The 22,802-nt window shown below is 44.1% G+C and overlaps 1 protein-coding gene across 10 annotated transcripts in view; it reads right to left on the reverse strand.

Annotated features, from left to right (window-relative positions):
• Positions 1–22,802, reverse strand: part of VPS35L (VPS35 endosomal protein sorting factor like) — a 1,435,757-nt gene that overhangs the window by 1,308,267 nt on the left and 104,688 nt on the right. For 9 of the 10 annotated variants that reach the window (XM_073591197.1, XM_073591205.1, XM_073591204.1 and 6 more), the window contains one exon: positions 21,768–21,932. The exons of the other annotated variant lie outside the window; for it this stretch is intronic. In XM_073591197.1, coding sequence (XP_073447298.1) covers positions 21,768–21,932 — 165 coding nt within the window. The remainder of the gene's footprint in view (positions 1–21,767; positions 21,933–22,802) is intronic. 10 annotated transcript variants of the gene reach the window in all.

Here is a 22,802-nt window from a genome sequence, read left to right on the forward strand (position 1 = left end):
ACAAGAGGGCAGGAGGAAGTGCCTTAGTATCTTAAGAAGGGCTCTAGGCAGAAGTGATGGTAGGAATGCGACCTGTGGTGTGATGTAACCTCTATTTGTTCACCTGAGTTCTGAATGGTAGAAATTTTACCACCAAGTTTGAAAATGTACAAACCCAATAAATACACAGTAACCCATATACACAAAAGTGAAGTTTGTTTTTTTTGGCCATTCATACTTACCTAGGTGGATGCTGCATCTGTCCCCCGCCACCTCTACACTGAGAACCGAGCCATTGAACACCGCTGATGGCTCAGTTCTCACAGAGCGGGGAGCTGCTGACTGTTAATCAGCATCTCTCCGCTCTGCTCCTCCATGCTCACTGGAGCGCTGAACTGTGGAGGGGTGGGGAGCGGCCATCTCAGGCTCTCAGTAGGTCACTGAGAGGCTGAGACAGGCATCAGCTCAGTGATTCCATTGACCTCAGCGGAGAGCAGACTTCAGACTGCTCTCTGCTGAAAAACGGGTCACAGGAGTGCAAAACGAATTGCACTCCTGTGACCCATAGAAGAAGCCCAGCCAAACGAGCTCAGGCTGGACTTCCTTTAATTGACATAGAATAAGATGTATGTTCCTGTATAGAAAACTGGTTACAGGAGAGGGTCCAGAGGATAGTGACAAACATACGACAAAGCGCGCGGCGGGGAGAGAGAGCTTGCAGTGCCGAAAGCGAGAGCGTACGGCGGGAAGAGAGCGCGCGGCAGAGACCCCGTCGAGTGTTCCTCCACCAATTTAAAGAAATATGGACCATCCCCTGTATATGAGAGCTCACTCAATGTGGTCAATGTATCTAAATATAAGCTTAAATTATATTGAAACCGATATGTGATCAGCTCTTTCAAGAATCATGTATTGTTCAGAATAAACAACTAAGAATAGTCTTTGGGCAAGTACAAAAAAATAAAAGATTAATATAGAAATACCAAATAACAGGGTGAATGTGGACAGAAAAAGGTCCTTGCAGCCAGTGTCCGCGACAGTGCCCCCCCCGTCCCATAGTCCGGCAGACCCAACTAGATCCACCACGGGTCAGCTTGGGGCTGTCCGGGAGAGTTTTATAGTTCAGTTTGCTAGGAAAGTCCATCAGCGTTCCCATTCTGCTTTCCTGGCCAATACTGTATGGTAAAATTGTAGGGCTGCAGTGCCAAGCTCCATCGTAACAAACGTCCATTATCCCCAGAGACCCGATTAAGCCAGATTAATGGATTGTGGTCGGTGAGCACCGTAAAAGATCGTCCGTAGAGATAAGGTTGGAATTTTTTGAGAGCCCACACCAGCGCCAAACACTCCTTCTCCACAGCTGCATAACCGACTTCCCTGGGTAGCAGCTTCCAACTGATGTAGGCCACTGGGTGCTCACCGCCATCAGGTCCTACTTGGCTCAGTACTGCCCCCAGCCCGAATGTAGAGGCATCTGTGTGGACACAAAAACGTTTGGTTGGGTCAGGGGCAGCTAGAACAGGAGCTGAAGTTAGTGCATTCTTTAATTGTTGGAAGGCAGCTTCACACTCGGGGGACCACAGTACCTGTCGGGGAAGGTGCTTCTTAGTCAGGTCTGTCAGGGGCTTAGCGATGGAACTATATTGCGGAACAAATTTCCTATAGTACCCAGCTGTGCCGAGGAATGCCAGGACCTGGGTTTTAGTACGGGGGTCAGCCACTTGGCAATTGCCTCAATCTTAGCAGGCTCAGGTCGTTGTTGTCCACTGCCTACTCGATGTCCAAGGTACTGTACCTCGGACATCCCTATGCTGCATTTCTCTGGCTTAAGGGTTAGTCCTGCAGCCTTGATGCGGTCTAACACGACACCCAGGTGAACCAGATGGTCCTCCCAGGTATCACTGTAGATCGCAATGTCGTCCAGATATGCACAAGCATAGTCCTGGAGGCCATCAAGGAGTTGGTCTACCATCCTCTGGAAAGTCGCCAGTGCATTCTTCATCCCAAATGGCATTACTTTAGACTGGTATAAGCCAAATGGGGTAATGAACGCCGATTTCGGAATAGATTCCGCATCCAGAGGAATTTGCCAGTATCCTTTGCATAGGTCAAGGGTTGTCAGGAATTTTCCCTGAGCAATGCTAACAGATCATCGACCCGGGGCATAGGGTAAGCATCAGTGGTGGTGCACTCATTTAATCTGCGGTAGTCTACACAGAAGCGAGTTGTGCCATCCCGCTTCGGTACAAGGACCACCGGGGAAGCCCAGGGGCTGCTGGATGGCTCAATGACTCCCAATTCAAGCATCTCCTTAATCTCATGACGCATTCCCTCTCTCACTGCGTCAGGTATCCGGTAAGCCGCCTGTCTTAGCGGCAGTTGTCCCGGGGTCTTCACACGGTGCACTGCCATAGTAGTGTACCCGGGGACTGTGGAGAACATTTCCCTTCTCTGACTAAGGACCTGTCTAGCTTGTTCTCTCTGCGTCGGCCCTAGCTGGTCGTCAAGCTTTATCATCTCTATCCCTGCAGTAATTCTATTTAGCTCCGGGAGCACCAGCAGAGGAAGATTCTCAGACTCTTCCACAGCTGGAGCACATATAGCGGGTACCTCTCCTGATCTTTCCCAGTATGCTTTCAAAATGTTCACATGAAAGGTCCGTCGGACTCTTTCATCCGAACAATTAGCCACTAGGTAGGTTGTGTCACAGAGCTTTGCCACAACCCGGTAAGGTCCCTGCCAAGTGGCCTGTAACTTGTCCTGCTTGGTTGGTCTGAGGGCAAGAACCTTCTGCCCAACCTCCAGAGTGCGGTTCCGAGCAGTACGATCGTACCATCGTTTCTGCCGCCTTTGGGCAGCCCGAAGGTTCTCCTGGACAGTGTCCGTGAGCTCCTTCAGTCTGTCCCTAAACTCAAGAACGTATGCTACGATAGAGGACCCTTGGGGATCAATTCCCCCTTCCCAGTGGGCTCTGATTAGATCTAGGGGCCCCCTCACCCGCCTCCCATACAGTAACTCAAATGGGGAGAACCCGGTAGATTCCTGCGGCACCTCCCGATAAGCAAAGAGAAGGTGTGGCAGATATCTCTCCCAATCCCTGTGAGAGGTTGCAAATGTCCTAAGCAGCTGTTTCAGTGTTCCATTGAACCTCTCACACAGTCCGTTGGTCTGGGGGTGATAGGGAGAGCTCTGTAGGGGCTTTAGCCCACAGAGCCTCCATAACTGCTGAGTGAGCTCAGCAGTGAACTGGGTCCCCTGGTCAGAGATGATTTCCCGAGGGAAACCCACCCTGGCAAAGATCCGGAGCAAAGCATCAGCCACAGTTTCTGCATGGATATTTGCCAGGGGAATGGCCTCCGGGTACCGGGTGGCATAATCCACCACAGTAAGGATATATCTCTTCCCAGAAGGACTAGGTCTGGGCAATGGTCCAACCAGGTCTGAGGCAACACAGCTAAAGGGTTTATCAATGATCGGTAAAGGGTGTAGGGGAGCTTTCAGCGGGCCCCCATGCTTACCCACCCGCTGGCATGTGTCACGGGTCCGGCAATACTGTCGGACATCCCCTGTAATCCCTGGCCAAAAAAACGACTGAGTCAGACGGTGGAGGGTCCGGGACATCCCTAGGTGTCCGGCTAAGGGTATGTCATGCCCAATGCGCAGCAGGTCATGACGATATTTCTGCGGCACAACCAGCTGCCGCTTGGGTGGATGGGAGGCTGTCTTTCCCTCAGTAACCCGATAGAGTAATCCCTGGACCCACTCTATTCGCTCCCTCTCCAGCCCCCCAGGGTCCAATCCTGCTCTTTCCCTATAGCTAGCTAAGGAAGGGTCGCTAAGAGTTGCCTGAGCAAATTCTTGGGGAGAAGCCCAAGTTGGGGTAGGGGTAGTACAGTCTAGGTCAGGGGTGACAGGTCTTACCTGGGTCCCATCCTCGAGGGAGCGCACCTCCATCCGGGCTTGCTGGCGGGTGGTAACAGGATAGGCTTCCGGGGATACATCCAGGGAGAAGGCTGAATTTAAACATCCCAAATCATTGCCCAACAAAACTTCTGCAGGTAAGTTCTGCATTAATCCCACTTCCACTTCTTTGGCCCCCGAACCCCAATCAAGGTGAACCCTGGCAGTGGGGACCCGCATAACATTTCCCCCGGCCACCCGCACAGCCACAGACCGTCCCGTCTGCTCTGCCGGGTTTATCATTCGGGACTGTATCAGGGTAATAGTAGCTCCCGTGTCCCGCAGTCCCTGGGCAGCCCGACCATTAATCCACACGGCTTGTCGATGGTGCAAACGATTATCTGTAGTGGCAGCTTGCACAGGGTCTGCCTCATGTAGAATTCCAATATTCTCCTCGCTTGGGTAAGTCACATCATCTCTCTCCAGACACTGTGCAGCAGCCCGGGCAGGTCCAAGGGGCCTGTTGTTCCGCGCGTCCTGGGAAACATTCTGCAGACAATACCTCCTAACATGCCCTGCTTGGTTGCATCTGTAGCAGAGGTCCCCTTTTCCTCATGAAGATGGTAGCCGCGTGGGGCCGGGGATCGCTCCGTGGAATGTTGGGGACAGGCCGGGCTGGGGTCTTAGGCTCTGATTGTACAGTCCGCCTTGAATCCACGTATTGGTCAGCTAGGGTGGCAGCTTCATCTACTGTGACTGGCCGCTGATCCTTTACCCAGTCTCTAACCTCATGTGGGGTATGATCTTAGAATTGTTCCAGGAGGATTAGCTGGAGCGCATCTGCCATGGTAACAGCTTGGCACCCGGTCATCCAACTCTCCGCTGCTCGGGTCATTTGATGAGCCCATTCTGTGTAAGGCTCTCTCTCCTTTCGGCGGAGGTTGCGAAACCTCAAACGGTGTGCCTCTGGAGTAATGCCGAAGCGAGCCAATAGTCTTTCTTTTACCCGGTCATAGTCCCGGCTGATCTCATCAGGGACATTATTGTACACATCTGCAGCCCTTCCTGTGAGCCAGCTGACCAGGAGCGTGACCCAATCTGCTTTGACACCTTGGAGACCGCATTGCCGCTCAAACATTTGCAGGTAAACATCCATCTCATCTTCACCATCTTGAAACATGCGTAAGGCGGCATAGGGTAGCTTTTTGCGGGCCGCTGGAGCTTCCCGGTTGAACATAACTGACGCTCCTTTGTCCCGCTGGAGTTCAGCCATTGGCAGCTGGGACACCTCTGATAACACTTGACTGATAACCTCCTGCGGGGGGGGGGGGTGAGTACCATACAAGGCCAGTTGCCACTGGACGTCACGCTGGAACTCTGTCGCTTCTGAGGTGTCTGCTGGTGGGTTGCTGGCCTGGTCAATCTCCATTAGTTCGGTGATGAGTCGCTTTGGATTTGTTGCTGGAGACTTTTCCACAGGCTGCCAGGAGATCCTTCAAGGTGCTGCGCTTGAGTCTGGCGTAGTGATGTTTCATCTGCTGTTAGGAGCTGGTGGTGATTTGGGTGTGCCTAGGCAAGAGGAAGCATCCCAGAGCTTGCCACCAATTGCGACGGATCCTATCCCACACTACACTGAGTGCCTCCGTCAAAAACACTGCTTCCTCCAGTATGACCAGAGAGATATAATATTATAGCTGCATTAAATACAAGTCTAGTCGATAATAGCTTGTAGAATCTTGACTGCTTTATTGGGCAGAATACAGCCTTTTTATACACATTTAACACAAGGGGTTAGATAACGAGGTAGGGCTGACTCATGGACACTCCCCCCCTAGCAAAAACTTAAAGCGGAGTTCCACCCAAATTTTGAACAATATCTATGTATTCTCTTCCTTGCCTAGATGCTGACATGCCGTTTAAAAAAATGTAAATCGCCGTAATTACCTTTTATTTTTCTATTCTTCTTTGCACTTCCTGGTTCTCCTCCCGTGGGAGTAGGCGTGTTTCTAGCCTCTCCCAGACTCCTGGGAGCTAGTCTCAGGCTTCCCAGGATGCCACTGAGCATGTGCAGGAACGAGCGGTGAATGCTGGGAGCACAGCATTCACCACATCCAGGAAATAAATGCTTGTGGGCTTCAAATGCCCACAATGAAGATGGAAACTGCCTGCAGTGAATAATATAAGTTATTCTTTCCGACGAAATCTGACACAGGCGGACATATTACACACAATATGTGAGTATGTAATGCTGAGAAGAAAAGTTTGTGAATTAACTCAAAAAAAAAAAAAAAAAACGATAGATCGGTGGACCCCCGCTTTAAAAGACAATATAAGTAACATGTTAATTAACACAACACTTAAGGCAGACCTGGTGACCAGACAGTTCGTCTCTGCAGGTTAATGTGATCAGCTCTTTCAAGAATCATGTATTGTTCAGAATAAACAACTAAGAATAGTCTTTGGGCAAGTCCAAAAAAATAAAAGATTAATATAGAAATACCAAATAACAGGGTGAATGTGGACAGCGACACTAAGACCTTGAAAGAGGGCAGGTCTCTTAAACCCCAAGAACTAGAAGCTATTGATAATTTAATCGCTCTTCTAGAGGAAAGCGATCCGAACCCAGATCTTATTGGCCACATTGATATCGAGCACCTGTTACAGAAACTAGACCGTGTACCTTCACCCACTATTAGTTCGACTCTTCCAAATGTCAAAAAAAAAAAAAAAAGTCTGGCAAATTTCCAGCAGTGGGTTTGAATGCAAATGATCTTGCTCTTGTTAGGCTTACCACTAACGAAATTAAGAACATAAAAATAAAAAAAAAAATCATGAATTCTAACCACTCTGTGCCTGAGTACAAAACTCTTCAAAACATTTCCAGTAATTCGACAATCACTATAAAGCCATCCGACAAGGGGGGCAATATAGTGATTCTCGATAACGAACAGTACATTACTATGTGCATGAACATTTTGAACAAAGTTTGGCATGCCCCTGTAACCAAAAGTAAAATTGATAAATTTGAGCAAGAATTCTACCAATTGGTGGTTATTGCTTTTCAAAATAATTTGATCTCTAAAAATGTATGGGAATTTATTCGTATTCCCTTCCCACGTACACCTACGTTTTACGCATTACCAACGCTGCACAAGAGTATGTTGCATCCATCAGGTCGCCCCATCATATCGGGCAACGGTTCTTTAACTCAAAATTTGAGCAAATTCATTGATAGTCATCTTCGTCCTCATATGTTCAATGTCCCGAGTTACATAAGGGACACTATTCATCTTGTTCAAAACATTGATGGCCTCCAGGTTCCCAGCAATGCAGTCCTGGTGGCCATCGATGTGGAGGCCCTTTATAGTTCCATTCCAAATGATAGGGGCCTGGCTTGCATCCAACAAGTTCGATCGGAAAAAAGTCATTTTGATCATAAATTTAACAATTTCATTGTTGATGCATTGGATTTTATTTTGAATCACAATTACTTCATTTTCAATGGGTCCCACTTCCTCCAGGTACAGGGCGTGGCTATGGGGACTTTGTGTGCCCCGTCCCATACCAATCTGTACCTGGGGGAGTGGGAATGTATGATTAGTACTTCTGACGATCTAGCCATTTTATATGGCCATGTGATTCCTTGGTTTCTTTTTGATGATTTTTTTTTTTAGTGTGGGGTGGCTCTGATGAGCTGCTACATACTTTTGTGCAGACCCTTAAACGTCAACACCTTCAATCTCAGATTCACATGTCAAGCAATCCAACAAAAATCTAATTTTTGTGTGTGTGTGTGTGTGTGTGTGTGTGTGTGTGTGTGTGTGTGTGTGTGTGTGTGTATATATATATATATATATATATATATAGAAAGATGGAGGGCAGCCTCTGCTGGGAATGGCACACTTCATGCCACCAGTTTTCACCCCAGAAGTTTTGGTTAATTCAATACTGTACGGACAACATCTCCGCATCAGACGAAATTGCTCGAATTACATCATTTTTAAAGAGGAAGCAGATTGATATACTGAAGCTGAGACTAAAAGCTAGGGGATATTCCAACAAATGCCTCAAGCTTTTTTAAAAAAGCAATCACTAAAAATAGACAAAAACTATTATACAAAAGCAAAAATTCAAAAATCCGATGCAGGGTAACTGAGAATCATAACCCGTTTCTCAAATCAACAGGAGAGTTTTAAAGGGATCATAAACAAATACTGGCACGTTCTGACGCTTGATCCCATAGCTGGATCATGCGCATCGGAACGACCATCCTTTACGTTTCGGAGAGCTAGGTCTCCGAGAGACAGGCTTGTCTAGTGAATTTAAGCCGGATGGAGGTGATCTTTGCAAAAGACCTGCACCTACACATGTGGGGGATGTGAATACTGTCAATATATGAATGTGGCAAAGCATCCAGATCTCCTAACTAATTTTCGGTTTGTTCCAAAACATTCTGCAAATGTTCGCACAAATGGAGGGCATATAAACACACCCATAGTATGCAATCATGTAACTGATTTACCAGTGGGCCACGTTACATCTTTCCATGGTGGAATTTTCCCACAAATAAAGTTTTTAATACTGGATCATGTTGACTCAGGCCTTAGGGGCGGGGACTGGAATAAAACATTGTTGCAGCGGGAGCAACAATGGATTTTTTGACTTAATGCTACCTCTTTCCCTGACCTAAATGAGTCAGTTTCTTATAAGCCTTTTTGGATGGGTTCGTCTCTGGTGGTCCAGAGAACAAACTAATTCAAATTACTTTACTGCCTAACTCTGGTTTTTGGGATGAGAATATATATATATATATATATATATATATATATATATATATACACACACACACACACATACATACATACATATATATACATACACACACACACACATATATACATATACACACACACACACACACCTTTTCAAGTTGAAATTCTTCAAAGAATCAGCATTGATGGGTCAATAAAAAGATAACTCTGGGGTTCTATTTCGTGTTTGATTGTTATAATTGTTAAGTCACTCATTGACTTCATGGTTTGTGCAGTAATTTTCTCCTTTTTTGTTCCTTGTATTTTTCATCTGTTTTTTTTTTATCCTAATTCTCATCGGCTTTCTTTTTCCTCTCCCCTTTTGTTTCCTTTTTTTCTTATAACTTTTCTTTATCTTTCACAGTACGGTTCATGTGCAGCTCTACCGTTGCACTGCCAGCTACTTCCCAGCTGGCACACCCAAGCTGTAAGGACTGCTCCAGAGGGCAGCGACGGCTGCGTTGGTTTGGGACGCAGGGTTTCCTGCGTCCCTTTGCCCTATTTGGCATCAGTGGGCAGACGGCCTAGCCACCGCGTCAAGCGTCCGCCCTCGGCCGGGTTTCCATTGCAGCGCTTCCTGATGCATCCTGGCCACGCCTTTGGGGCGTGACTAGGCTTTGCATTCCAACACACGTTCCAACCAGTGTGTGGGTGGGACGGAGCAGTATGCCACCCTCCCAGGGGAGATGTGGGGACCTGTCATAATGTCTAGGTGGGAAGGGGAGGGCACACCATGGGGGCGTGTTACACTGCCCCAGGTGTGGCACATTTAGCTCAGCCAGCAATCTTCATTTGAGATCTATCCTCAGTTTGCTTTGATGCACTGTGGAGGCAACATGTCCACATAGGTGGCAGACAAGCGCTGTTTGTTATGGGGTAAGCTTTTTGCTCAATTTTTTGAAGTGTGTTTTATAATTTATTCACACACCTCAATCTAAACCTTGTATTATTTTTATTTTTTCAACCTAGGTTTATCTTCATTCCCCTATATTATCAAATACAGGCATATTGCTGTTTTCCTGTTTGGCTTTTTTGTCTTACCATCTACGGCCTATGATTTTTTTCAACCTGTGAAATCTATGGATAATTTTTTCCTCTGGGGTTGACTGCACTGTAATTTTTGAAAAGTCCTTTGGGGCTCCTCTGATCAGAAGTGATCCTAAAAACAACACTAATAGGTAGGTCACTTAACTGTAATGTATGGTTTCTATCTCCCTTTTGGAATAATAAATATCAATTATATTAATCAATAAGTTTGACTTATCACTCTGATCAGCCATTAAATCCTTTTCATATTTTATATTTAATTTTATGAATAGGTGTATAGTGTGGCGACAGATGCCACATTAATCACCAAGGAGTAGTTTTTGGCCATCCTCTCTGCTCTCGAGTCAATGTAATCTGCACTGTTTAGTTGACCCGTTTGTCCCCCTCTGGTCTCTCGTGTCAGCTCTCCATCCTCCTTTCTGGGCGGTACTTCGGTAGTGCATGGGATGAGACCTGCACATGACCCAACATTGTGCTGTTCTATATGGACTTTCCCATCCTCTTCTTCTTACCTTGAGTAATTGATCTCCAGTGCATAAAAGCATCAAACACATGAGGTCAGTTTTTGAGAATAACATAACACATTTGGTTCTATAAATGATTGAACTATTGTATGTACTTGTATGGTGTTACATGTATATGTAATTATATTTTGTATCAACTTTATATAGATTGTTCGTATTTTTATGGAAGCCCATCAGCCCTCTCCCTTTTTCCCTGAAGAGCCTTACTTCACATTTCAAAACGCATTGGATCATATCAGTCTAGTTGGCAGTTGGTTTGGGCTTCTTCCATCCTCTTATGTGCTGCAACTCTGTATTTCAAGCTCATTATGTGTTTTATGATATGTTAAAATGAATAAAAAGTGTATTTTTTACTATATTTTTTTTTCTAAGTGTTCATGGTCCTTCAAAGCACCGCCTTTTGAGGAACTTTTCTTTTACGAGAGCGAGAGAGCGTGAGCAAGGCAGAGAATAGAAACAGAAAGACAGACAAAGTACTTCATTAAATTTAAAAATATATTTAATGATGTATTAACCACTTGCCGACCACCTAACGCAGATATAATGCGGCAGAATGGCACGGGCAGGCAAAATCATGTACCTGGTACGCGATTTGCCTCCCGCGGGCGGTGCCCGAGGCGATCGGCATAGTTAGGGGAGTCATTCGTGGCCACCCCCTCGCAATCGCTCCCAACGAATGACAATCTTCCTCTGCCTCTGTAATGTAAACAGCGGCAGAGGAAGTGATGTCATCTCTCCTCGGGTCGGTCTTTTTCGTTCCGGCGCCGAGCAGAGAAGACCTCAAGTGCACCAAACGCCACATGTACAGTATAACACTCTAGGCACACTTTTCACCCCCCATCACCCCCCTGAACCCCATCACAGTGACACCAATAGCGTTTTTCTTTTTTTACTGATTATTGCATTGGTGTCAGTTTGTGACAGTTATAAGCGGTAGGGCAGTTAGTGTTAGCCCCCTTTAGGTCTAGGATACCCCCCTAACCCCCCTAATAAAGGTTTAACCCCGTGATCACCCCCCCGTCGCAGTATCAATAAGCAATTGTTTTTCTGATCGCTGTATTAGTGTCACAGGTGATGCTAGTTAGGGAGGTAAGTATTTAGGTTCGCTGTCAGCGTTTCATAGCGTCATACTACCTAATAAGGGTTTTAACCCCGATTGCCCCCTAGTTAACACCCTTTCACCAGTGATCACCATATAACTGTTACGGGTGACGCTGGTTAGTTTTTTATACTTTCAGGGCACCTGCCGTTTATTACCTAATAAAGGTTTAACCCCCTGATCGCCCGGCGGTGATATGTTAGGTTTTAGGGTCAGATGGGGTCTGCGTCGCCCCAGGCAGCATCAGGTTAGCGCCAGTACCGCTAACACCCACGCAGCATACACCTCCATTAGTGGTATAGTATCTGAACGGATCAATATCTGATCAGATCTATACTAGCGTCCCCAGCAGTTTAGGGTTCCCAAAAACACAGTGTTAGCGGGATCAGCCCAGATACCTCCTAGCACATGCCTTTTGCCCCTCGGCCCAGCCCAGCCCAGCCCACCCAAGTGCAGTATCGATCGATCACTGTCACTTACAAAACACTAAACACACATAACTGCAGCGTTCGCAGAGTCAGGCCTGATCCTTGCGATCACTAACAGTTTTTTTGGTAGCGTTTTGATACAGTCGCTAACAGTCAGGAGCTTTCTTACCTGTGATTCCTCACTAGTGTACCACTAAATTTAGAGCCCAAAATGGAAAATCGAAGGTACACTAGTTTAGAGGCCTACACGTTTCTGAGCATGACAGATAGTCAAGAGGAAGTCACTCATTTGTCAGATTCAGGCTCAGAATACGATCCTGTAGACGACAGCGGCTCCATGACAGATAGCTCTGACGATGGAGTTGTGGTCCCTGCCAAGGTCAGGCATACCAGACCACGAACAACTTCTTCTGTCGTTGATGTGCAAGAACCTCAGGTCCCTCGTATGGAGCAGAGCAGTACTAGCGCCGCTATTCCTTCTGGTGAACTGGCAAGCACCAGCGGCCTAGTACACCCTGGTCGTACATCCAGCGCTGTAGTAACACGTGGTGACGTGGCGAGTCCCATAAGTGCAGTTCAAACTGGTGAGGTGGCAAGCACAAGTAGTGTTTCGCTGCCACCAAGACGAACACAGGCCTTTCGTGCCCATAGTGCCCTTCCTACTGCGTTCGCCAATCCTAATTGGGAGCCCACCACTTCTGCAGCACCCGTACTTCCCCCATTCACTGGCCAACCCGGCATTCAGGTGGAAACAGTTGATTTTACATCACTTGATTTTTATTCGCTGTTTTTCACCGAAGATCTCTATAGATCTATTGTGGACCAAAGCAATTTGTACGCTGGTCAACACATCGCCACTATTCCCTAGTCCTCCTTTGCCAGAGATTGGAGACCAATTACGGTCTCCAAATTTAAGCTCTTTCTGGGCCTATCCCTCAACATGGGCATAACTAAAAAGAGTGAGTTGCGGTCATATTGTTCTCCACTGACCCAATTCACCATATGCCCTTGTTCTCTGCCTAAATGACCAGGGCACGATATGAGCAGATCTTGTGGTTCATGCACTTCAATGACAATGAACTCTGTCGTCCTTGTGGAGACCCTGGATACGATCGGCTCTACAAAATTCTGCCCCTCGTAAACCATTTCAAACAACGTTTTGCAGACTTGTTTACTCCCCATCAAGTTGTCTGCGTAGATGAGTCCATGATTAAGTTTTCTGGCCACTTGTCATTCAAACAGTACCTTCCCAGCAAGCGTGCCGGATACGGGGTCAAGATGTATAAGCTCTGTGACAGGGCCACAGGCTATACATGTAGTTTTATGGTTTACGAGGAAAAAAAGATAGCCACGTAGAGCCGACAAACTGCCCTGACTACATAGGAAGCGCTGGCAAGATTGTGTGGGACTTGGTGTCACCCTTATTCGGAAAGGGGTACTACTTATATGTGGACAATTATTACACGAGCGTGACACTTTTTAGTCACTTGTTTGATCAGCAGATTGGAGCATGTGGCACCGTGCGACCTAATCGGGGCTTTCCCCAGCGGCTTGTAGATTCCCGTCTTAGGCTGAGGGAGAGAGCCTGCTTGCAGTGTAATAATTTGCTCGCTATGAAGTGGAGGGATAATAAGAATGTTTTCGTTCTTACCTCCCTTCATGCAGACACAATGGTCCAAATTACTACGGCGACTGGTGTTGTGGAGAAACCCCTCTGTGTCCACGAATATAACCAAAATATGGGAGGGGTGGACCTCAACGAGCAGTTGTTGGCGCCATACCTAATTGCCCGTGAGGCCAGACACTGGTACAAGAAAGTGTCTGTTTATTTATTTCAATTGGCTTTGCTGAACGCTTATGTGCTTTACAGAGCTTCAGGACGGACTGGATCCTTCCTTAAATTCCAGGAAGAGACCATCAGAGCCCTTCTGTTTCCAGACAGTGCTCCACCTCATCTTCCCCAACCAAATGCAGTAAGCCGGCTGCATGAGAGGCATTTTCTTTATGTCCTCCCGAGTACCCCTACCCAACTAGCCCCCCCAAAAAGATGTCGTGTCTACAGCAAGCGCAGATATAGGAGTGACACCCGCTATTATTGTCCCTCCCGTCCTGACAATCCTGGTCTTTGCATTGGTGAATGTTTTGAACGCTACCATACACTAGCGGAGAGTACAGAACTGCACAGACTAGGCACACTTTCACAGGGTCTCCCAAGATGCCATCGCATTTTGAGAGACCCGAACCTGGAACCGGTTACAGTTACAAAAGAAAAAAAAAAAAAAAGTGTTCAAAAAATAAATAAAATAAAAAGAACAAAAATTGTTTATTTTATTGTTCTCTCTATATTGTTCTGCTCTTTTTTACTGTATTATATTCTGCAATGTTTTGTTATTATGTTTTATCATGTTTGCTTGAAAGGTATGCAATTTTTTATACTTTACTGTTTACTGTGTTTTATTGTTAACCATTTTTTTGTTTTCAGGTACGCAAATTTAGCTGCAGAGCGGATTTATTTATCTTGACAGCAACAGCGTTTGCTCCCACGATACATAAAGCCATGACTCCAGCGCTGTCGGAGGCGATTTTACCACCACAGTTAAAAAAAAAGAGCATATATGCCGAAGCATGGGGGCAGCAGGGGCGGAGGAGCGATTTGCTCCGAGCTTTTGCGGGTGGATGCCCCCATGCTTCGGCATATATATATTTTAGGCACAGGTTGCGTTAAAAAATGTTTTATTTTTTACTATTTTTTTTGTATTTGCCTTGCAGGTATGGTAAGTCTTACTGTTATACTGTAATGTTACTTTGTTTTATTGTTAACCATCATTTGCTTAGCAGGTACGCCATTCAGTTGCTGCGAGGATTTATCTCGACAGCAACAGCGTTTGCTCCCACGATACATAAAGCCGTGACTCCAGCGCTGTCGGAGGTGATTTCACCACCACAGTTAAAAAAAAAAAGAGCATATATGCCGAAGCATGGGGGCAGCAGGGGCGGAGGAGCGATTTGCTCCTACCTTTTGGGGCGGATGCCCCCATGCTTCGGCATATATAAACGGTGCATGTATGCCCATCATCAGAAGTGGGTGGATGAAGGGAGGTATTCTAATGGTGGGCATACCCACCGATCAATCTCTTTTTTTCGTTCAGCCCACAGGCAGCATGAAAAAAAAGTTTACAATATGTTAGAATATTATTCCAAATTCATAATTCGGCACTTATAGGTGTTATATTATATTCATGGCAAGCTTGCAAAACATATTTGGTTTTATGATTAATCATGATAAATAGAGTATGTGTGAATGACCTTGATCAATAGATTTGACATGATTCTTCTTCTAAAGCTGAGCATTGCTGGATTTTTCTGGTGTAGCCAATTTGAGTATGACATTTAAGGTATCTTAGAATGTCATGAGAAGACGAAAATAGACACGTGTCCACATAGCTAAAGGAATATACATTGTGGATTATATACTATTAAGTTAAGTTAGTTTGTAGTTCCAGTCATATTAATAAGTACTAGTATATAGTTACTTAATGTAAAGTTGATAATATGTGTTCATATTATATAGATGTTTGGTTATATGACATTACATGATCAGCATATTACTTCAAATATGGAGTGTTACATGTGGGCTTGTCAATCATATGCCATATATGACTATGAGTGCATACTGAAGCTAGCAGAAATGAATATGTGCCATACAAGGTTCTAAGTTGGTGTGAGGTTGACGTTCACACGTTCACATGTAACATATAAAGCCAATGCTTCCATATTGAAGGACACACAGACACACAGACAGACACACACACAGACACACAGTCATTAGGATAGATGATACTGACATGTACACAAGATACTTTGATAAGTTGAGACAGCTGTCAATTCTGCCAGAAGACTAAGAACGTCATTTCCTGTTTCTTCTTGGAGGACACACACACAGCATGGAGAAAGACAGCAGCCATGAAGCATACATGCTTTCATAAGCTTATACAGCTTTATAACTTTTTATTCTATTTCATATATTTTTACCCACACTGTACTGAACTATTATACTTTTAACATTGTATTTATGATGCCAACTGTGTGATAATAAACTCACACTTTGTTTTAAGTCAGTTTGGCTATCAATGCTATTTCATCCGGAAGCGCCTCTGAGATACAAGAATATTAGATATTAATAATATTCTTCACAATATATGCCCTGTTGGTACAGGAGAGCCAGAGAAAAACATGGAAGATGGTGTTGGTGGGGGGTGCATTCCTTCCCACTGCTTGTAAAAGCAGTCTAGAGGCTAATTGGCCGCTAGGATTGCTTTTACATGAAAGCCGACCGATGGCTGAAAAGATTACCAAGATGATACTTAAACCTGCAGGCATCATTCTGGTATAACCACTCAAAGTCCAGCAACATACCAGTACGTTGCTGGACTTTGAGTGGTTATACCAGAATGATGCCTGCAGGTTTAAGTATCATCTTGGTAATCTTTTCAGCCATCGGTCGGCTTTCATGTAAAAGCAATCCTAGCGGCCAATTAGCCTCTAGACTGCTTTTACAAGCAGTGGGAAGGAATGCACCCCCCACCAACACCATCTTCCATGTTTTTCTCTGGCTCTCCTGTACCAACAGGGAACTTGAGAATGCAGCCGGTGATTCAGCCAGCTGACCATAGAGCTGATCAGAGACCAGAATGGCTCCAAACATCTCTATGGCCTAAGAAACCGGAAGCTACGAGCATTTCATGACTTCGCCAGATGTAAACAGCGCCTATGGGAAATTGGGAAAGCATTTTATCACACCGATCTTGGTGTGGTCAGATGCTTTGAGGGCAGAGGAGAGATCTAGCAAGAGGAGAGACCCCATTTTTTTTTTTTTTGATAAGAGAACCTGGCACTACCTATTGCTATCATGGGGGATATTTACATTCCCTGAGATAACAAAAATGATTAAAAAAAAAAAAACAGTTTAAATATAAGATAAAAAAGCACCCCTGCCCCCCCCCCCCCCCCCTGCTCTTGCGCAAAGGCGAATGCAAGCGTCGGTCTAGCATCAAATGTAAACAGCAATTGCCCCATGCATGTGAGGTATCACTGCGAAGGTCAGATCGAGGGCAGCAATTTTAGCAGTAGACCTCCTCTGTAAATCTAAAGTGGTAACCTGTAAAGGCTTTTAAAAATGTATTTAGTTTGTTTGTCGCCACTGCACGTTTGTGCGCAATTTTAAAGCAAGTCATGTTTGGTATCCATGTACCCGACCTTTTCATCTTTTTTATTTTGTCAAAGATTTGGGCAATATAGTGTGTTTTAGTGCATTAAAAATTTTAAAAAGTGTGTTTTTTTCCCAAAAAAAAGCGTTTGAAAAATCGCTGCGCAAATACTGTGTGAAAAAAAAAAAAAAAAAAAAAACAAGAAACACCCACCATTTTAACCTGTAGGGCATTTGCTTTAAAAAAAAAAAAAAAAAAAAAAAATATTATATATGCAAAAAAAAATAAAATTTTTTAATGTAAACAAAAAAAGTGTCAGAAAGGGCTTTATCTTCAAGTGGTTAGAAGAGTGGGTGATGTGTGACATAAGCTTCTAAATGTTGTGCATAAAAGGCCAGGACAGTTCAACCCCCCCCCCCACCCCCCCCAAATGACCCCATTTTGGAAAGTCGACACCCCAAGCTATTTGCTGAGAGGCATGTCGAGTCCATGGAATATTTTATATTCTGACACAAGTTGCGGGAAAAAAGACAATTTTTTTTTTTGCACAAAGTTGTCACTAAACGATATATTGCTCAAGCATGCTATGGGAATATATGAAATTACACCCCAAAATACATTGTTGCTTCTCCTGAGTACGGGGATAGGGATACCACATGTGTGAGACTTTTTGGGAGCCTAGCCACGTACAGGACCCCGAAAACCAAGCACCGCCTTCAGGCTTTCTAAGGGCGTAAATTTTTTGATTTCACTCTTCACTGCCTATCACAGTTTCGGACACCATGGAATGCCCAGGTGGCACCCCCCCCCCCCCCCCCCCCCCCCAAATGACCCATTTTTGGAAAGTAGACACCCCAAGCTATTTGCTGAGAGGTATAGTGAGTATTTTGCAGACCTCACTTTTTGTCACAAAGTTTTGAAAATTGAAAATAGAAAAAAAAAAAAAAAATACATTTTTCTTGTCTTTCTTCATTTTCAAAAACAATTGTATGTATTTTTTTTTTTCAATTTTCAAAACTTTGTGACAAAAAGTGAGATCTGCAAAATACTCACCATGCCGCTCAGCAAATGGCTTGGAGTGTCTACTTTCCAAAATGTGGTCATTGGGGGGGGGGGGGGGGGGGGGGCTTTGTGCTATCTTGGCATTTTATGGCCTTCGAAACTGTGATAGGTAGTGAGGAGTGAATCAAAAATTTAAGCCCTTAGAAATCCTGAGCTAGGCTCCCAAAAAGTCCCACATGTGGTATCCCCATACACACTCAGGAGAAGCAGCTAAACGTATTTTGGGCCGCAATTTCACATATAACCATGGCATGCGTGAGCAATATATCATTTAGTGACAAAATTTTAGTAAATTTTTTTTTTTTTTTTATCATTCAATCACTTGGGACAAAAAAAATTTAATATTTAATGGGCTCAACATGCCTCTCAGCAATTTCCTTGGGGTGTCTACTTTCCAAAATGGGGTCATTTGGGGGGGGGGGTTGTACTGCCTTGCCATTTTAGCACTTCAAGAAATGACATAGGCAGTCAAACTAAAAGCTGTGTAAATTCCAGAAAATGTACCCTAGCTTGTAGACACTATAACTTTTGCGCAAACCAATAAAAGTGCTTAGACATTTTTTTTTACCAAAGACATGTGGCCGAATACATTTTGGCCTAAATGTATGACTAAAATTGAGTTTGTTGGATTTTTTTTTTTTTTCCATAACAAAAAGTAGAAAATATTTTTTTTTTCAACATTTTCGGTCTTTTTCCGTTTATAGCGCAAAAAATAAAAATCGCAGAGGTTTATCATCAAAAGAAAGCTCTATTTGTGGGGGAAAAAAAAAAGGACGCAAATTTCGATTGGGTACAGCATTGCATGACCACGCAATTAGCAGTTAAAGCGATGCAGTGCCAAATTGTAAAAAGTGCTAAAGTGCTCTGGTCAGGAAGGGAGTAAATCTGTCCAGGGCTGAAGTGGTTAATGAATTTAGAACTACATTTATTTGTGTCTATCTGCCCGGATTTCAGCGCTAAAATATATATATATATTACACACACATACATACACAGTGGGGACGGAAAGTATTCAGACCCCCTTCAATTTTTCACTCTGTCATATTGCAGCCATTTGCTAAAATCATTTAAGTTAATTTTTTTTCCCTTATTAATGTACACACAGCACCACATATTGACAGAAAAACACAGAATTGTTGACATTTTTGCTGATTTATTATAAAAGAAAAAATGAAATATCACATGGTTCTAAGTATTCAGACCCTTTGCTGCAACACTCATATTTAACTCAGGTGCTGTCCATTTCTTCTGATCATCCTTGAGATGGTTCTACACCTTCATTTGAGTCCAGCTGTGTTTGATTATATCAGGTATATTATTCTTGCGCTACCATGCGGTAATAAAAGTGGTGAGGGGGGGGGAAGCAGCTTGCACCGAATGGGGTCCAACCTGGCCCCTGATACGGACGTAAGCTCAACACCATTCCCACTTGTGAGCTGTGTTTGGTTATACTGATTGGACTTGATTAGGAAAGCCACACACCTTTCTATACAAGATCTTACAGCTCACAGTGCATGTCAGAGCAAATGAGAATCATGAGGTCAAAAAAGGAACTGCCTGAAGAGCTCAGAGACAGAATTGTGGCAAGGCACAGATCTGGCCAAGGTTACAAAAAAAAATTCTGCTGCACTTAAGGTTCCTAAGAGCACAGTGGCCTCCATAATCCTTAAATGGAAGACATTTGAGACGACCAGAACCCTTCCTAGAGCTGGCCAAACTGAGCTATCGGGGGAGAAGAGCCTTGGTGAGAGAGGTAAAGAAGAACCCAATGATCACTGTGGCTGAGCTCCAGAGATGCAGTCGGGAGATGGGAGAAAGTTGTAGAAAGTCAACCATCACTGTAGCCCTCCACCAGTCAGGGCTTTATGGCATAGTGGCCCGACGGAAGCCTCTCCTCAGTGCAAGACACATGAAACCCCACATGGAGTTTGCTAAAAAAAAAAAAAACACCTGAAGGACTCCAAGATGGTGAGAAATAAGATTCTCTGGTCTGATGAGACCAGGATAGAACTTTTTGGCCTTAATTCTAAGCGGTATGTGTGGAGAAAACCAGGCACTGCTTATGACCTGTCCAATACAGTCCCAACAGTGAAGCATGGTGGTGGCAGCATCATGCTGTGGGGGTGTTTTTCAGCTGCAGGGACAGGACGTCTGGTTGCAATTGAGGGAAAGATGAATGCGGCCAAGTACAGGGATATCCTGGACGAAAACCTTTTCCAGAGTGCTCAGGACCTTAGCCTGGGCCGAAGGTTTACCTTCCAACAAGACAATGACCCTAAGCACACAGCTAAAATAACAAAGGAGTGGCTTCACAACAACTCCGTTACTGTTCTTGAATGGCCCAGCCAGAGCCCTGACTTAAACCCAATTGAGCATCTCTGCAGAGACCTAAAAATGGCTCATTCAACCTGACAGAACTGGAGAGGATCTGCAAAGAGGAATGGCAGAGGATACCCAAATTCAGGTGTGAAAAACTTGTTGCATCTTTCCAAAAAAGACTCATGGCTGTATTAGATCAAAAGGGTGCTTCTACTAAATACTGAGCAAAGGGTCTGAATACTTAGGGCCATGTGATATTTCAGTTTTTCTTTTTTAATAGGATCTGCAAAAATGTCAACAATTCTGTGTTTTTCTGTTAATATGGGGTGCTGTGTGTACACGAGGGAAAAAAAAATTAGCTTAAATGATTTTAGCAAATGGCTGAAATAATCCGTTCCAGGAGAATGCTTGTAATCCAAAACACTCGCATATCAAAGAGTTTCCCCATAGATAATTCGTTCCACATTGACTTCTATAGTATGCAGTACAGCATGTGGCCAGAGGTGGGGGGGCACCGGAGAGACTAGGGAAAAGAGCATTTCCAAGTGCATCCAAACGGCTCCGAGTGTCACCGGCGCCCTCGCACCTCTGGCCAAATGCTGTGTTGCACACCGCAGAGGCTTTAATCCTGCTAGTTTTGCAAGACAACACTCGCAAACAGTCAGGTTTTTTTTTTTTTTTTTTTAAAAAGGTGTGTGTAATAATTATATATATATATATACACACACACACACACACACACACACACACACACATTTTATTACACACACCTTTTTTAAAAAAAAAACCTGTTTGGATGTGGTCCAAATGCTTTTAGTAGCACATATTGGACTTGTACAAGAAAAAAAGTAAAGGGTAAGTCAACATTACAACTTATCTGCAAGCAGATAATACATACTCCTTGTTGAACCATCAAATCCTGCAATGGCTGACCAAGAGATACCAATATGTTTTCTGGAAACATTACTGAAGCATGCCTGCACCATCACAGTCACTGCATCTTGGTCATGTAGAAATATGCAGAACCCCATCTATTTAGAGGATGTCACAGGAGTTGCGAAAGTGCTACCTCCTTTTCTTATTCGTTGTAGGATTTGTGGCATTATACACGTCACATCACCAAGGGATTTGCCGATGACATCCATGGAGGACAGAAGAAAAGAATGGGTCAAGTAAACACCAAGAGGCATAAAAGATGGCGTCAGCTTCAGCAAGAGCAGGGTAGAGCTGAATATACCAGTAAACAGGGAAAGGGCACAAGTTCAGACATTTGGTGATGTATGTAAATAGCGTTTGGAGTTTTTGTGACAACTGATGGCAGCGTTTACTTCTGCTACAAGAACAGAATTATAAATAAGTCAAAGATCCTGTAAAATTATGATCATCATTACCGTACTAGTCGACACTTGCTCAGCTGTTGCAGCAAACATTGACAACGGGTCAGTTCCATCCAGGATGCCGCTTAGAGGATCCACATTTGAAATGGAGGAACAAGAGGATGAACTTGAGGATGTGCTCTCTTTATGACCTACTTTCTTAAATCTGGATTCTGTAACCTGTATAAAAAGAGGGGAAAAAAAAAAGTCTGGGATCTTTGCAGTCAAAGTTGTAAAAAGGGAAACAGTGCAATATTACATTTACATAAACTAAATCCAACCCAGTGGTGGGCACAAGTTCTTTCCTCTTTTTTTCAGTCCTGCTTTTCTTTCAACTTTGAGCAAGAATGCACAGTTAAATTTCCAGAGCGTGGTTGCTAGGGTCAGGTCTTGGCAACAAAGGTTCAGAAATTACTTATTAGTGGGACTGCTTTAGCAGTCCCACTATTGTTATTCGATTTTATTTATTTTTATTATTTCTTTATTCGTACATTTTTTGGCTCTGCGTAACTTCTGCATACTTTCAGCTATTAAAATGTTCGTCTTTCAGCTGATGGGACTTTTTCAACTTTTTTTCTACTATTTATACTTTTTAAAATATTAAGCTTTTTAACACTTTTTTTTAACATTGAAGTCAATGGGAGCATGCTTCAGATCCTTAAAATCTTCTTCCGCTCCCAAAAGTTTCAGCTCCTTCATACTTTCACCTACAGACGCCAAACTTTAAAATGTTCACAAAATATTCAGCTATCTGGCTATATATCTTTTCAGTTTGATATCTTTTACAGTTTTTGTGAAAAAGCTGTTTGTTTAGTGGTCATTTCAGGAAATTTTAGCCATTAAACAGAGTGACTGTGTTGCTTTTGTTGCCATGGTTACCAAAGCTTCTGTTATACACAGGGGGGGGGGTGGCTGGAGCATCTCAGCTCTGATTACAGAGCCCGGGGGAGGGGACAGACACACCATGTACTGATTTATAATAGAGGAATTTAATGGGGCAGTTTTGATGGTGGCAATATGATGGGGCAGTTTTGATGGTGGCAATATGAT

This window comes from Aquarana catesbeiana, linkage group LG06 (assembly GCF_042186555.1).
Source record: "Aquarana catesbeiana isolate 2022-GZ linkage group LG06, ASM4218655v1, whole genome shotgun sequence".
Classification (NCBI taxonomy): Eukaryota; Metazoa; Chordata; class Amphibia; order Anura; family Ranidae; genus Aquarana; species Aquarana catesbeiana.